We start from the raw sequence: 17,904 nt of genomic DNA, 5'->3' as shown, positions 1-17,904 counted from the left end.
ACTGGCTAACGCCACCCACTTTTTAAAGACAGAGACACGTCGTTCTAATCACCTGTACATATTCTTAAGTTGATCCCAGCATTCTGTGTCACATGGATTATTTTTGACTTCATATAAGAAACCACGTTTGCATTTGGGAACACCATACTGTAATCTTCTTTGATTAATTCCTGCAATGCATACAGAAGGTACCTTCATGTAGTGGCTAAGTGTAGGTCATTACAAATCTCCTCGAGGATAGAAATCACACGCCTCGAGTCTGTGCAGATGCCTTCAACGGCAGAGCCATCGGTTATGGTTGACGAGATCGGTCCCTCCTCCTGTATCAATGCTACCATTTCAGTTGACTCGCCGTCATGCAAGTATTTGCACAAATTTCGATAGATGAATCTTCCGAAAATGCTAAAGCTTCTATTGGAGGTATATATAGCGTTTAGAAAAACCCAATCCATTCATTCACAGTTGAAAAAGCTTTCTTGCCGAGTATCCTTGGATCTTCACTGCTTCGCATGGTAGCTCTGTCTTACGGTATTGCGAAATCAGCAATGTTGATACAAATGTACTTTTCTCCTTACCTTCGGAGCTTGGTCCGACTACTCACGACTAATAATCGTACTGCAACACCAACAGTTCTACTTCATCACTCAGTCGCTTTTGCGCTTTTGCAGCCTTAGCACAGGAGGCAATACCTCATAGCTGTTCATAAATATCCCGCTAGAGGTACACTTTAGAAACCACGACATACAATCGTATTTTCTCGTCTCAACAGATGTATATTCTGGGGGCCACAATAAACAATCGCTCTTCTCTGTCTCATCGCAACCTCGGATCACAACCGCTTTGCTGTCTGAGCTCTGCTCATGGTACCTAGTAATTTTGTTGCAAACAATTTTGGCATTCTCATGTAGCTGTCGTGATTTTTTGCTTACGCCAAATTCGCAACGGATTTCCAACAGACGTGAAATCATGCCTCACCGAAGCTTTACCGGAAAAAAAGTGCGGGAAACCTTCGGTCGACCCACAACTTGAAGCATCCCAACCACGCCATACCAAAAATGACTTCAGTTCTCAAATCAAAGTCCAGAACTAGACAACGTCCCACGCTGTCAGATTTTTTAATTCTCACTGAAGGTACACATTGACAATCCTATTGTCGCAAGACCAACGAATATCTAATTTGGTGTCTTCAATAATCCACTGTTTTCGACGCTTGCGCATTCTCCGTTGCGTTCAAATCATTCAAGACTTCCTACGACATCAATGCCGTAAACACTGAAATCACCAGCCAATAACACTATGCTGTGAGCACTACCCCAAAACGCTTCTTCGAGAGGTTTGGCACGTCAATTCCCATTCTCGCGTGTGACTTACTAGCTTGGAAATCACAAACGCTCTCGCCGTTGTTTTGTTGGACCGTAGTCGAATCTACGGCTTCTCAAATTTTCTCATACGAAGGTAGGAAGGTAGAGATTTTCTCCGCACCAGATATCTAAGCCAGAGCAATCGGCATCATAGGTCTCATGGTAGGAGATATCTGTTCTTCCACCAGCGTCCGGCTGAGCGTATATGAACCTGCAACACAAGCGCATTTATCAGAACGTCAAACGCGTCCAGGTGACCAACATCAGATCCGGCACATCGACGCCAATTCTTAGATGCCCAAGAAAGAAAAACTGGTCGATATGCTCCAAAATTTGAGTTGATGCTTCATGCGTGCAAAGGATACACTGCTTTCACTATTCGGCTGTGAGATTGACTATAAGTGCTACCAAGTACAATGGGTCGCTGCGTACTATGTGCAGTGGGGGCCTCGACTTCCAGAATCCGCCTTAATAAACACACATAGCATGGTCTGTGGGCTTGTCTCAGGAGCGGAATCGAGAGCTTTAAAGAAAACAAATAAGTTAGTTTACTCTACTGTATCAAGAGTATATGCATTTGGAATTACTTCTATCGAGACTCAAGCGAAATATTTTTCTAAAACTCGTCCCTTGATCATGACGTGCGGCTACCAGCCCAGGTGTTCAAAAACCCTTCATTAAATGAGTTCCGTCATCTACAATTTTGCACTTAATATTACACCAAGAGTGGTGAGGATTTCGTGCGATTATGACGTGAGTTATTTGGTGTAGCTGTACCAAATGTGTAAGGAGTCAGTAGACAAGATTACGGTATTTGCCCCGTTACATATTGGGTCACGACCTTTTCGTCGAATAACACATCGGCCTCCTCACCGAGTATTGCTTAAGAAGCGTCGTCTGTAAAGAACGAGCCTTTCTTGAAGGCACGCTTGGTAATGTGATCGAAAAGAACTCGCGATGCAAGTTCACTCATAGGGGCAGGCACTATAGAGTACAACGAGTGGATTCGACATGCGCGTAGTGCATGTCCAATGAACAGACACTTTTCACAAATTCTAATATGACAAATAAGTTTAACCTCGGTGTGGTCTACATCTTTTTGGGATTTTGCCAAACGAGGTGTGTGTGACATACACCTTATATTTGTGTACAATAGTGCAACATACAATGTTGTACAATCGCACAAAATGCACAACGAGCTTTTGTGTAATCGTGAGTATTCTGAGGTATCGAAGGTATCGGCACATATAAAGATGATGGAACTCCTAAAAGGAGAAATCCTTGGTAAACGTGCCTGTTTGCCGCAAATCCAGTCATGAAGATAGTTTTAGTATTAGATATAGTGCACATGTCACTGTTGGTAAAGCAAGGCAAGCTAAGTGCTTAGTTTCTTTAGGGGCTCTCCGTTTCAGAGCGTACGAACCCAAATATTATTCGTTTGTAAATGGGAAGCTACTATGTGAAGGCTTCCATTATGCTGAATGCACGGTAACCACGTTGCAATGACCATCTTAGCTTCTCTCACACGCTGAGAAAAATATTTCGTCCTAATGCCTGGACGCTCGACGGTGGAAAGTGGTCATGTTCTGTTAATGCCTGATTGACGTTCATGAAGGTTTCCTACGAGCGCATTTTCATCGCTGACACACACGTCCAAACGAGCAATTGATCCTTCTACCCCGTGAGCAACCAGCCGTGCTACATCTTGGGAGTCAAATCTACTTTCCTAGCTTGTCAAGTTTTCTAGAGGACATAAAGTCGAACAAATCGCAATCGATTATCCCAGACATTAAATGTTTACTTTCACAGATGTAGCTCTTATTTTACTAGTCTGCGTCAACAACGTGTAACTGGGTAATTTGTCTGTGGAAATTACTGATATTCACGTCTTGCTTAAACAAATATTAGTTACATCTGGTTACAATAGCAACAATCATAAACGCTGCAGGGCTTACAGCTAGCAGTTTACGCGTCACACGGATCAGAGCTCCATCCCATTATCCGTACCAGTACTAATCATGATACTTTATCATGGTATCTAAGCCTGGCTCTTCGGACTTAGGCGCTACCTCCCGTTATAGCATAAGCCATAATACGGTACATACCGTCACAAAATCGTACTGGAAATCGTACTATCCACCGGTATGTACGGTGTAGGGGCGGATGTAGGCTTTGTAAATGACGAATATAAATATACTTCTGCAGCAAATCACATTTTTTAGCATTTCATACGTGACATACGTTGGTGCGGAATAATTTCGCTCAAGTCATTACTCATTTTATGGTCTATCTCGACAAGTACAATATTAGGCTAGCTAACTGAAAAATTCTATTTTTCGGCCTTATACAAGGCAATAACATGTAGGCGTGCGAAGTGAAGGCGCATTCCGGCGTAAAGGCAACCGGCAGCTAACGTCGATGGTCATTATGCTGCGAAAGATGTCAAGTTCCTCACAGCTTAGTACCAAGGGGGCTTCATGAAGATTAGTTGGCAGGAACAACTCGGTGTTGACATCATCATGTTCCATTTTCGATTCGCTCAACATCAAGACACCGTTATTAACTGCTGACTCAACAGTGCGTGGGGAATGGTTCTCTGCGGTGAAACTGCAATTTTCTTCCTTATTTTTGATCGATAGGGCGGACGAGACGGATTTGCAAGGCGGCGTATGCGCCTCACTGGGTAATTTTGTACGCTGCATGCGCTTCTTGCGGTCAAGTTTCTTTTGATTTATGTTAGCACGCTCACGATGAAATTCACATAGTTTGTGAGCCTTTCCATCGCGCTTAAACGCCTGTAAGTTTAAACACTTGCCGGTTCGATAGCCACAACGAGCAGGAACGAAGCTGCCATCGAAGCTAAGTAGCGATGGATGCTGAACAGCGCTTGATGTCTTCACCTTTGAACGGTTGCTTAGTGTAGTGGAAATGCAAGTTCTGGTATACGTTGCAGCGATAGGCTGGCAAACTGTATTATGACAATCGTTCTCTTGTGGGGCAGCGCCGAACAGCATGCCCAGCTCCTCTTCAGTAAGTGACATCGTGTCCAATGGGGCGACGGATTGCTGCATCGACTGCAAAATTTTGAATGGGAATCTGTTTGATCAGCGCAAGCAGCTGCAGGTACATGTGACATCAGACAGGCCCTGATCGATCATAGACTGATCAGCTCTATTGTGCAACTCCTGCTCATTCCTTCACTAGAATTGGCATTTCAACTGTGGGATTTTTGGTGTCATTCATAGTAGCACCTCGCTTACATACGGGGCCAGTGACAACCAAAATTGAAGGGAGCGGGGACATGGACGGCCGCAGTGACGGGATCTGCGCATGACCATGAGTTAGCGATGGCATGCTGAACCATTCCTGAAGCTTTGTGTAGAGGATACGAATTAGCGTCTAGTTTACGTTTTATTAATAGCTTACGAGAAATAGGTAGCTGCAAATTTCGCTGCTCCGGCTATCTAGGGTCCCTCAAATCTATACTGCATGAAATATTTATGCGGGAATAGATTATTGCGAGTGAGATTATATACATTACCAGCTCAAAAGTTTTGACTTTGCAATGTAAACCTGTGAAACCAAAATCACAACTCGGACGCGAACATATTCGCTTATTGTGTCCTCGTTGGCCCATCTTAACGCACATATGCTGCGTATGCTCATCACGTTGGTGTCCACTGTCGCCGTGAATGCGCCGGGTCTTTGGACGATCGCGGTGCCTCGTAAAAAAGCTAGATTTCAGTTTGTCGCAAATGATCTCAAATATGATCGTAACGAATGAGATAGCTGAAGAATATTCAACTTGTAGTGTTATGACATGGATATCCAAAGCCGTGACGTACTTTTGTCAATTACACCATGTAGCGCTCAACAATATGTTAATCTTCTGGTCTGGAAGGGTTTATCTGGCGGATGCAGTGGGCAAATGACAAATAAATTGCCATGTCTGCGAAAACGCTTACTGCACTGTTTGCAGAGAAAAATCATTTGGGTCGGTAAACTCACAGCTTAAAGTGACGTTTGATGTATGCAGCTTGAAATGCAATTAGCACTTCAATGCTCATCAACACGATGAGAACAATGACGTACCTGAGCGTTGGTGATGCGCTTGCACAATATTACAGACCATGGTCTTATACATTCATTTATAATCATTTACTATTATTATTGGTACATTGAGGTCTATTACCATGGCATTGCTACTGGGGCTTGGTAGAAGTGCGGTAAATACGGCAGCGATACCAAGAAGTAGCGACGACCCAAATGGAGCACCGAAGAGGAAGCCAACGCTATTGGGAGTTCTCAAACTTGAAGATTGAATTGCCACATTTCACCAGCATAATGACTCGCCCGAATCGTCGCTTGTATTATTAACAGCCAAATTAGATAAAAGCTACGATTTAAAGCTCAAGCGTACATTGTTCATTGCCTATTAAGGACAACCGGTCTCGCTACAAGAATTAAAATTGCTTACTTGTAGCAGGTTGCGGCTGGTTTAGCGGCCGCTGTAGCAGAGCACGAAGACAACGAAGTACGCTGCTGATGTTTTTAAAGCTGCAGAAATATGAAAATATTTTTTAAAAGTAATATATAAGTAGTTTGTAATATTAGTTATTTTGCCGCAATACAAATTCAGTCTCAACAGATGCCAATTTCTCAAAGGCGTCACTTTCACATATCGATAGCATAAGAAAACAACTCGATTCCTTCTAAGACTGGAAGGTGCGTTGTGAAGAATGATCAATACGAAAGCAAGTGTTGACATGTTGTTTCGTGTAATTATGTAACTGAAGTAATGATCATGATACGATAAGGCAGAAGCATAAAAATTGAATTGAACATGTCTTCCGCCGAATTAAAAAACGTGTTGTATTGAGAGACTGCATTTCATTACGTGTTTGACAGTTTGGGGGAATGATACTGTTGACTCAGCTTCCAAATTATATATCGCCTTCGATGACAAAAAATAAGTTTTAAAGTCATGTTTGATTCGAGCGTTTTTGAAGCAAAATAACAGTTGAAGATTTTTGTCTCGAAAAGGTTTACTGAATGTCTGATGCATCGAGCTCATTATAAAACGATCGCGTCTGATGCAACACTACTCACTAAAAAGCAGTAAGCTCAGCATATGGAGTCGATAGCGCATAAGTAATCTTGACGCCAAGTTGGAAATCGCAGACGTATTTTGAAATAGCAAAAGATGCTATGGCTAGAAATGTGAATTGTGTGGTATGACAACACTTATGCAACATTAACTTCATGATATTTGATTTGTTAAGAGCAATTTTGAATATTGCTTTTAAGGTGCTCACATCCTGAATTATGGAAACTGCCGGGTACGTTATTAGCAATTATTTGTGTGTTTGTGTCAGCTGAACGTCACCATCATTGTATACTCGTTTAGATGGGTTTGATGCGCTCTCTGTGCACTTTCCTCATGCTGCTATAGCACGATCTAACAAAAGTTGTGCTGAATTTGCTTGCAGAGAGTGCGTTGTTGTCCTCGATGGCGCTAATGTAGCATGCCAAAAGGATGGAAAAGTTCAAATTTCTAAACTAGCAGCCGCCATTGAGTATTTTCGGTCCCTCAAGATTAGCGCAGATTGTTACTCCGTCAAGTGCTTGGCCTTTGCTCCCAACTTTTGGCTCAATGTGAAGCCCACATCTAATCGAAGCACACCCAGCGAATCCGAGGCAATAGAGGATAATGATCGGGCGCTGCTCTGCAATTTGGTGCAAAAAGATTATGTGATTCTTACGCCGTCGCAGGCTCATGACGACTTTTACGTCATTGACTACGCTGTGAAACACAACGGGTTTATTGTTACGAATGACTTGTTCCGAGATCACGTCGCAAACAAGGTACATTTAAAAATTACAACGTGTCAAGAGTGTGTGCTAAATTTTATGTCTAGAGAACTTTTCGCGGTAGAAGGCTGACAAGCAAGTGGGTTCGCTTGCACTGCATCGACTTCACGTTCGTCGGACGAGAATTTATGCCAAATCCGCGTGCAATAGAGCGTGTGCTCGACTTCAATTCAAAAACAATGGAGTTGCTGCCTCTTGCTACTTCGAGTGCTCATTTATCGCAATCAGGTGTTCAGACAAGTTTGCTGAACAATGAAGACAATTCAAACGTTGCTGACGACAAAGATGGTGAGGACGAGATGCTAATTGACCATGCGGCTGCGAAGTCTAGCAAAAACATCGATTTGTCAGAGGTGACTTACTACAGAGTTCCACGCGAATTGCTGCCAATTCTACACGGCGAAGGCGGAGAAACGATGGACAAATTTCAAAGGTACACAGGAACGTACATCGTACTACCCTCGTACGCGGTTTCATCGTATTCTTCAATAACGGCGCAGTCGAATGTATTGACACTTTCAATATATGGGTAAGATTAAAATTTGTGCTCTGATCGATTAATTGCTCATTGAAACTCATTATATATAAGTGCGGAGGCAAGTAGGCAACAAGCAGTGGCCCACCTGGATGCGTTTCTTGTCCAGATGCAGTTTCAATCACAAAACGGTTTGCTGCAACAACAACATTACTTGACATCACTTAATCAGACACAGATTCATCCTCGGCAGCAGCAATTTGCCGCAAGCAATGAAACTCAAGATGACAATATGATGGACGTTGATCTCTGTTAGGATTAAAATGAAACGATTTGATATCCATCGTTGCTTGTTAAGCATTTGAGGGAGGATGGATATACGCTTCGACCTAACTGTCCCAATGTTCCACTGGTTAATCCAAGAAGAAATGTGTGTCGGAGCTAAAGAGCATATGCAAAACACACAAAAACTTACAACTGGGCACTTTGTAGCTAAGACTACAACTCGCACCCCATAACATCGATTCTTAGGAGATAAATGAGAGGTCACGCCGGGAGCAAAATTTTGGAGAATCAAGCAATCGCTGAGCGTAAATGTTTTATTTTACATATGTAAGACTACTAGACCGAAAGGTTCATCAATTTTAAGATTACTGTCTGGTGACTTCCTTACATCGGCTATGTATTGGTATGTTTTACAACAGCGTATACTGTAACCGCACTCAGTAATCTGAAAGTAGAAGAACGGAGATTGATCCATCACGACTCAGAGCTCCAAATGGTATGAATTAGCCAAGAACGTGGGTGAGGCAAACTGGTCTGATTCGGCTTTGATCACAAACTTGAATCCATGGAATTGGGAGTTTTATGTGGGTCTGCTTTACAAAGAATGTTGAGACTGAATACAGTCACCGTCGTACGTTGCATCTGGCGGCTTAACCTCGTACTTACAGACCAGAGGCGTTTAAAGTCAACCTGTCCGTAAATGACTGTTTTAAGAGCGATACATCGCCCACGGAAACTCGCGTCCACCTTCGATTGTGACCGATTGCTGTCGGGATATTATGCGGCTGACTTTGTCAGAAGTCCGCCCCGCTGATTTATTCAAACCACGACTATCTAAGAATTGGATTACCAGCAACGACTACCAATGGTGGGTGCGAAGAAGAGATGATTTTCTCGTAATAACCATGCGAGTTACACTTAGACGTGGACCACACTGGAGGATAAATTTAGTTTGAGATACTAAGCAAAATTGGTCGCTTTACAGCATACAGCGTATCTTAGCTTAGAGGAATCTAAGCTAAGGTCACCGACATTACATTCTTTTCAAGAACCAGTACAAGTCTAGCGAATCGTAATCCGCTATTTCTATGTACTAAAGCCTTTACCAGGGCAAGCGACTATTTCTGTTCAGAAACGAAACTGAATTTAATTGTTTTAGCTGCGTTAGCCGCCAATATCTAAAGACCTTGTTTTTTAATGAATTTAGTAACACCTAATTGATATACCAAATCCTAGCTAATAAAGTAATATACATTGCTATTGTCAATCCTGCCACGTGGTGGCTTCTTGTTACGGTGTAGCCATACCACTACAATAACTGTGTAATACACACCTATGTACGGTCGCACAAGATTGTGCGACCCGCCCTTTCTCACAAGGCATGTGTAACCCCGTTACACTCCTCCAGTTAAAATTGTGAACATCCACAATTCACATTTAACGGTCGCGTCATACGAGGCTCGCGTTCTGAAACACCTTAACTTTCTTTAAAAACAACTTCAAACCTTCTTCGCTCTATGATCACTGTGTCTACGACACGCAAAATACCCAGCTCGGTTGGTAGCAAGGGCGCCCGCGAGCAAAGCCCTCATTTTTCTTCTACACAGGACGCATCTCCGGACAATACGTCTACTGCTTCACGGGAAGCACATCCTAAGCCCTCGGCGACTGGGCGCGACACACCGCGCTCCGGGCGACGGATTTCCTCGTCGATGAGTTGGAGGCGCAACGTGAGCCCAGCTTAAACCCTGCGGACGCTGTGCTCTTTGAGTGATGGGTGCAGCGGCACCAGAAACTGTTTTTGCTGTCTAACTTACAGCAAAGCCACGAGGAAGTGGACGTGCGCGTTTAGTGCCGTCTCAGATCTGATTTTGCCAAACTCAAGGCGCGACGCGACTTCCTGCGTATTGTAGCCCTGCGTCATATGGAACTATCCATAACGCTCCCGCGAGCTCTGTGGTTTCGCACACGGGTAATTCTACGACCACAGTAGCTCATGGCCCTCCGAATTTCCGGACTACTGCCAAGAAGCGCGGTGCGCAAGATGACGCGAAGCGTCATGAACCTTATGATCATAAGCGTCTACGACGTCTGGGCCATCTTGCCGAAGTGGTACCACAAAATCCCACGAGTTCTCGGAGTTTCGGTATCCCCACCACTTCACACGATATTGAATTAGACACTGTCGATGACGTCGACCCACAAGGCGTTCCACGTGCTAGTGGACGCCACCGTTCTCATCGAGAAGATTCATCTTGATCAATCGCCGTCCGGTGACTCGCGATGCTCTTCATCATTGGCACTCTGCCGAATACTCATCGTGGTCGCCTACCGCTGTGCGGAAGACATCGAGGGTCTGGAGTATTTTGTGGCCCGAATGCCTTGCGTTGAGAGTTACCGTGCTTTGTCGAGGCGGTTTAAGCAAGTCCACATAAAACACCGGAGGTGAGCATCCTTTTCGAAGGTTCAGCGAATACGCTAGGCCTTGCTTGGCCACGACCTTAAAAGGTCCGACAAGTCGTGGGTGGATTTTCCTCTGAAAGACAGCAGAAAATGCATATGGTGGAAGCGCTTAATAAAACCAGGTCTCCGACTTCAATGTTTTCAGCATTCCTTTTTCCTTTCCCGTCTGCAAATTCCTTCTGCATGTCTTGGCTTTCAGCCATCGCATCGCGAACGTGTCGTAATTTACTCAGTCTATTAGACGGGATGTCTCCGACTTTTTTACGCACGATGTGGGATCTAACATCAGCTAATCGTTCGGCTATTCCTCTCACCAAGCCCCGAGCGATGATATGGCGGCGTCAGCGGGACATCTCTACTGGATTTAATAGTCGATCAACTGCATGGGATGATTTCGACCATTACGACTAGCTTCAAGAAAAATTCAGCGCTAGGATTAATAAACCCCTTCACGTAGAACGGCAAATAGTGATGAATGCACTGCGTTGCTTAGAGCAAACTCTACGAGTGGCAACATAGCGCTTCAGCGCTTCGGCGTCTCAGACGCTGCAAAGAATGTCGACAACGACGTGATTTACACTCTCAATCTGACCATCGGTCTGTGGATAGTTTGCTGTTGACATAGTCAACTTGGTGCCCAGAACCCTGAAGAGTGTAGACCAACACTGTCAGTGATGCGCGGGTCTCTATTAGAGACAACTGACTCTGGGAGTGCATGTTGTCGAAAAACACGATTCACAAACAGCGTCGATGTCCCTATACCGTTGATGGTGTCCGGCACTGCCGCAAGAGAGCCATCTTGCTCCAACGGTCCACAATGACCACTACACCCGTGTTGCCTGCCGAGTCCTTCGGCAGTCCATCAGCAGGCCAACCGCAGGCCAAACACAAGCTACATACTCATGGACTGCCAACACCCGGAGGGTACCAGTTAACTAGCCAGCGACACCGTCGCATTTGGAGAGGGTTTCACCCTCTGACACGTCTCACACGTGCACACATATGTGCTCGTCCATTTGTATAGCTTCAGCCACCAATAGTGGCAATTCACCGAGCTGCATGTCTATTAACAACCGAGATGACCCTTAAGTGAGTTGTTGTGGGCTTCATAGAGGATACGATATTTTAAGCCCCTCATCGTGAGGAGACCACAATTCGTGACGTATCCGTCGAATCGGTGCTATAATACAACAACCCGTTACTCAACGAATATCGGTGTAACCGTGTGCCAAACGTGACGACAATTTCTTTTCTGAGTCTTCAAACGCCTTGCTCTCGAAAGCCTGTAGCAGCGCTACACACTTGTTGTCACCCGCGTATGGGGCGTGGATCATATCCGTCACTGACGACATCACCGTCGTGATATGAGCAAGCTTATAGTCCTGTCTGCGTGACAACACATCAATCAAAGCATTCTGCTTTCCTGGCCTACATTTCACCTCGAAGTTGTATTCTGCAAAGAATGAAAGCCACCTGGCCATCGTCTGCGAGAGATGAGGCGTCTGAGTAGCAGCGCGTAATGACGCATGATATGTGTAGATAGAAAACGGCTTTGAGCCAAGCAGGTGCACCTTGAGCGTGACTAGTGCATACTTCACAGCAAGTAATTCCTTGTCGTGAACTGGATAGTTCCTCACCGCATCCTAAAGCTGGCGAGATTCGAACGCGATCACCCGATCTCGTCCCCCGGCGTCTACTTGCAGCAGTGCACAGCCGATGACAAAGTTCAAAGCGTCGCATACGACACTTAAAGGACGATCGGGATCTGGCAATGCCAGTACTAGTGCATGAAGGAGGCTGTCTTCGACCTTGTCAGAAACCTCCCATTGCTCGATGTTCCAACACCATTTAGCATCCTTATTAAGCGATTCGACAATTGCCATGCCATTTCCGCGAAGTTTGCACTATACTTGTGCAAGTAGTTGGCGAGGCCAAGCCACGTGCGCAAGTCCTTTTGGTTCTGCGCCGAAAATGCACTTTCCAGCATAAGTATACACTCGAGCACCGCTCTTAAATGGACAATGTGGTTTTCCTCATCTGTCATCCCGTGCCCCGCACGACTGTGAACGAAGTCGAATTATGTCCGCGCACTCGCCCCATGGCGTCTAAGCAATTGCATCACAAGTCGATAAAATGTTGCTGGTGCATCTGAGAGGCCTTGGAGCATCACCAGCCACTCCCAGCGCATGTCGCCTGGAGTACTCACCGCTGTCAGCGGAATATCACTCGCTCTCGTGAGCAATTGATAATAACCATCGACCAAGTCGAGTGCGCTGTACTTTTTACAGCTAGCCATATTGTTCCGGAGAACATTCTTTATAGGAATCAACGTCTGTGCCGGAATAATAGCAGCGTTAAGCTAATTGTAAGCGTGAGCGATACGCCACTTGCCAATCGGCTTCCGGACACAAAACGAGGGTGTCAAATGGGGAGACTTACTCTCACGCACGAATCCTGCATCGTGCTTCGCACGGAAGAAGGTGTCAATGGCGTCACACAGCCCCTTGGGCAGGGGCCATTGGCGTGTTACGCAGTATTTGATTCCCGGAACCAGTTTAATCGCATGACGTACACCTCGGTCTAGAGATTGGACCTAGGAGACGACGCCTTGGTTATCCTTTATCAGAGAATAATTAAAATCCGAAAGAGTCTTTAGGATCGACGATCCACTTCGAGCAATCAGCACCCTCTTAATGTCCTACAGGACAGCTTCATCCGGAATTGACGACGAGTTAATCTCCTCGTTCGGTATTATAATGACTACCTCGGCTAAATTGCCTACCTTCAAGGCACCGTCAAACCCTTCGAAGGATATCTCGTCCAGCTCAAGAAGATTATCCTCCGCGAGAATAGCCTCGAGGGTGACGTCGCCGTCTTTCTCTCCCGTCATACCGTTGACAAGGGTGTATAGCTGTGCGCTATCGTCTAGAGTAGACACACCCTGGGTCAGGGTCGACAAATTGCGTCTTGCAGATAACATACGGTTTCGCTGTCCCCTCTCTATAGAGGTTTACGTCTCGTCGAGACCAGTGGGACCACAAACAGGGCATCGTCCAGTGTCCACATTCCTTGCTCCATTTGAGTCTTAATGTTATTAACAGCATCCGACGAAGAGCTACTAATTATACAGTGTTCGTCCAGTGGATAATGTGTCACTCCACGCGCATCAGAAGGGCCTTGCCCAGGATGCTTCGGTTTCGTCCGACCATGCCACTCTTGGCTTGCAGCAACTGCTTCAAAATATTAGCGGTGCTCACTGAATTACGTGCTACTTCACGCGCATCACAACCGCCTCGTTCTTGATGCCTCGGACCTAGTTCGACCATGCCATTCTTGGCATACAGAGACTGCCTCGTAGCGTGAGCAGTGCTCAGTGGATTACGTGACACTCCTCGTCATAACAAGGGTCTCACCCTTGATATCTCGGCCCTTGATCTACCATGCCACTCTTGGCATGCAGCGACCGCTTAAGCAGCGCTGAGTCGGTTACGTGTCACTCCACGTTCAGCCCGCGAACCACGCTCGGGACTATTGTCCTAATCACCTTTGGTGTTTGACAATTCAGATACCCCGATATCCAGCACATTGACCATCTTGGTCCAATGCACGCGTCAATAGCGCTTTTGCTTACTATAGAGGTAGTTTCATGTTTCACCAAAGCTCCACCAGAGGACGTGCGCGTAGCGCCCAAGGTCTTCGACTTCCAATTAATCCATGCGTTATGGTGTTCCAACCATGCCATATCATAGACAAGGTCATACCTTGCATCCAAGTCTAAGACTAGACAGCTTTCCACGCTATCAAAGTTAAGGAACTTGACACCGAGGTCCACAAGGACCCTCGTCAGAGTGACACACGTCCCCGTCACTAAGCGAACAGTGACGGTGTCACTCAACCGCGCTTTCGGTGCCTCATCATACAGCTGAATTCTTTGATGGTGGAGCGTCGAGCATAATTGCCCGACAAACCAAAATCAAAAAGGATTTTCTATGGCTTAACAAAGCCCTTCACGGTTGCTTTTACAACCAGCAAACCCGGCTTGCACACACGTTCCGTGTTCAAGAGCATGGAGCTCTCCGGTGTTGGGCCCTGCTGCCCACTACCTCTTTGAGGCTCAACAGAACTCAGTTCTACCCCAGTAGGCGCGGAGCGCCTACTAGATTTTCTCGTTTCCCCGCGACAAACCAGACTAGTTAGAAGCGGAATGTCGGTTCGACGAGCCTTTACGTGCCTTGTTAAAGGGACAACCCGTACGAAGGTGACGGGTGTTTCCACAAACAATACACCGTCAGATATTTATAAGCTGTTCAGCAGCTCGAAGCTCTCCGTCCTACTTCTTAGCATAACTGAGATGCATTGGCTCGGGTCCACACGACGAGCTCTGAGGGTATGCATTCCAACCAAGTTGAATTTGGCATGCAATGCCACGCTTACCGAGTGCATCCGCCTTCTTTTGAAAAAGAAGGGAATGCACGCGGGAGACTTCCATCCTGGCCACGCCAGTGCGGAGGCCCTCCATAAAGACGGTCACTGCAACCACCTCGGGGAGAGGAACTGCTGCCATCCCGGCAATAAGGGTTCTCAACTCTTGAGCAAAGCCCACCAACTCCTTCTTGCTCTATCGGGCAGCAAGGAGACACGATCTCACGCGATACGCCTGATTAGGCGGCAAGAACACTCGCAGAAGCTGCCCCTTCCAGGAGGGGAATGCCGCTTCAAACGAAGCACCGCACGTTAGTGCCCAATCTCGCTCTTGACCCCCGAGCTTGGAGGTAGCTAGCGCCACGCACTGTTGCTTGGGCATGGCGGATGCCATAGCCATCTCGGTCTCTCGTATCCAGAGCAGGAGATTTTTTTCATCCTTACCCTCGAAGATCTTACCGCTCACCATGAGTGGCCTACGTCGAGAAGAGTTATCCGTCGTCGACGGTGGCGTCATGGACGTAGTAGACGCAGACAGCTTCTGCTGTAGGTTCCCTAGCAGAGCAATTGACTACAAGTGCTACCACGTGCAGCAGGGCTGCCGTAGCTCTTTGCTTAGAAGAAGCTTAGCTAAGGTCACTGATCGTACGTTCTTTACAAGAACTAGTACGAGTGTAGCGGATCAAAATGCGCTACTTCCAAGACTACTTAAAACCTTAGCCAACGTAAAGGCGCTCAATCGTTCAAAATTAAAACTGTATGTAATTGTTTTAGTTCCGACAGAGCCGCCAGTATCTGAAACCATAGGTTTCCTAATTAATATAATATTACCTCAAAGTAAAGTGAAACATAATTAGTATGCATTACTACTGGCAGTCCTTCCACGTGGTGGTTTCTTGTTACGGTGTAGCCACAAAATTGTGTAAATACACCAATTGTGCAATCCACACCTATGTACGGTCACACCATCTTGTGTGGCCCATCCTTTCTTACAAGGGTACGTATAACCCCGTTACATAGATAGCGTGGAACTCTGCTTAGTCGTAGATTTGGATTCAAGGTATGACCCCATCCTTAGTATGGCATGGTTGGATCACCATGAGCCATGGATCGATTGGAGGTTGAAGATCTTGGGTGTTACGCGTACGTCTCCTGGTGGAACTTTGGTGAGTTAAGAACCCGCCTTTGCTAGGAAGTAGAGCCAATATTGGCGCGAACACTGAACTGGGACGGTTACCGTGCTGGAGATTGGAGTATCCGAGTTGTCGAACACCGAAGATTAATCGCACTGAAGTCCTGATCATGACTCGAGGGCTGGATGTGGAGCACGTAACCCACTGAGCGCTGCTCAAGTGTCGAAGCAGCCGCTGCAAGCCAAGAGTGGCATGGTCGGAAGAGGTCCGAGGAATCGAGGGCGAAGCCCCAGTGATGCACGTGGAGTGGCATGAATTCACTGAGGCACTGCTCACGCTTCGAAGCTGTTGCTGCATGCCACGAGTGGCATGGTCGGACGAGGTCCGATGCAAGGCCCTTTAGATTCGCGTGGAATGGCGCATTATCCACTGGACGAAGAGGATGTGTCTACTGTAGACGATAGCGCACACCTGTACACCCTCGTCAACGGTCTGACGGGAGAGAAAGACGGCGACGTCACCCTAGAGGTTATTCCCGCGGTGGATGCTCTTCTTGAACTGGACGAGATATCCTTCGAAGAGTTTGGCGGTGCCTTGAAGGCAGGCCACTTGGCCAAAGTGGTCATTATACGACTGGAAGAGGAGATTAATTGCACTTCTGGATGAAGCTGTCCTGAAGGTCACCAAGAGGGTGCTGAACGCACGAAGTGGATCTTCCATTCATAAAAATCATTCGGATCCGTACTATCCTTTCGTAATGAAATTTCAAGACGTCGTCTCCAAAGACCCGCCGGATTCATGTATGCGTCGTGAGATCGACCTGGTTCAGGGAATCGAATACTGCGTAACACGCCAATGGCCCCTGCCCAAGGAGCTGTGTGACGTCATTGACACCTCCTTCCGTGCAAAGCACGATGCAGGATTCGGGCGTGAGAGTAAGTCTCCCCATTTGATACCCTCGTTTTGTGTCCGGGACCCGAACGGCAAGTGGGTTATCGTTCACGCTTACAAAAAGCTTAACGCTACTATTATTCCGACACAGACGCCGAATCCCAGGAAGGATGTTCTCCAGAACAATATGGTTGGATGTACAAACTACAGTGCACTCGACTTGGTCGATGGTTATAATTCAATTGCTCATTAAAGCGAGTGATGTTCCGCTGACGCTTTGTCGCAAATAATACCGAGAAATACAGTTTACATTTTGAACGGAAGAGCTAAATGCTTTGGGTTAAGGTTGTTTTACTCTTGGAGAAAGTGGAGTGCGATCTGCTACGCTCGTGTTGGTTCTAAGTATAGAACGAATGTCACACACCGACTTTAACCAAGCTTCCTCTACGGCAGCCCCGCTGCAGAGCTAATTCTAGTGAGTGCAGCTAGGACACAATTCTGTTGCAGTGTGTACTAGTATAGCGTTCAGTTTATGATAGTGTCTTAGTATAAAACGCTGTGACCTAGCGGGACCTTTACTTTGGTAGAAAGGTTGCAACGAGGTACGTACCTTGTTATAGTTCACGTAGATACTACATTCTTAGCCTTAATTATAACACTTTTGAATTTTAGCAAAGAAGTAAGAGATTACCTGGCCAATTTCTGTGCGTTCATAAACGCGATCTCTTGGATTCAATATGCGAGGGACGCGCATTTTACTGTGTCAAAAAGCGATTATCGAATTTGCGTCAGTTTCTTGTTGAATCAATATTATGTGGCTTCCCGAGCATACCGTACTAATTTAGAAAAACGTTACTAATCCAATCTATACTTCTCATGTATTTGATTAAGCTTACATGTATGTATCGACATTGCTTACTGGAGAGAAAGTGGTTCCTCACACGATGCTCGTGGGGTAATGACACGAAGGCGCGCGAGGTGAGGGCGTATCATGGTTAAAAGG

At 46.1% G+C, this 17,904-nt stretch overlaps 2 protein-coding genes across 2 annotated transcripts; one reads left to right on the top strand and one right to left on the bottom strand.

The window, feature by feature from the left end:
• Nucleotides 1-3,703: 3,703 nt before the first annotated feature.
• PHALS_04353 (uncharacterized protein) lies at nucleotides 3,704-4,402 on the bottom strand (the record flags this gene model as incomplete). The annotated part of the gene is made up of 1 exon (XM_024718454.1): nucleotides 3,704-4,402. One exon carries the CDS (start codon nucleotides 4,400-4,402, stop codon nucleotides 3,704-3,706), a length of 699 nt encoding a protein of 232 aa, XP_024583851.1.
• A 2,284-nt stretch (nucleotides 4,403-6,686) lies between these two features.
• On the top strand, nucleotides 6,687-8,023 carry PHALS_04352 (Uncharacterized conserved protein; the record flags this gene model as incomplete). The annotated part of the gene is made up of 4 exons (XM_024718453.1): nucleotides 6,687-6,700; nucleotides 6,851-7,226; nucleotides 7,280-7,761; nucleotides 7,822-8,023. 4 exons carry the CDS (start codon nucleotides 6,687-6,689, stop codon nucleotides 8,021-8,023), a joined length of 1,074 nt encoding a protein of 357 aa, XP_024583850.1.
• Nucleotides 8,024-17,904: the final 9,881 nt, after the last annotated feature.

Source organism: Plasmopara halstedii, assembly GCF_900000015.1.
Source record: "Plasmopara halstedii genome assembly, contig: Scaffold_2604, whole genome shotgun sequence".
Lineage (NCBI taxonomy): Eukaryota > Oomycota > Peronosporomycetes > Peronosporales > Peronosporaceae > Plasmopara > Plasmopara halstedii.
Note: the sequence above shows the minus strand (reverse complement) of the source record. Positions and strands in the feature narration are given on the sequence as shown.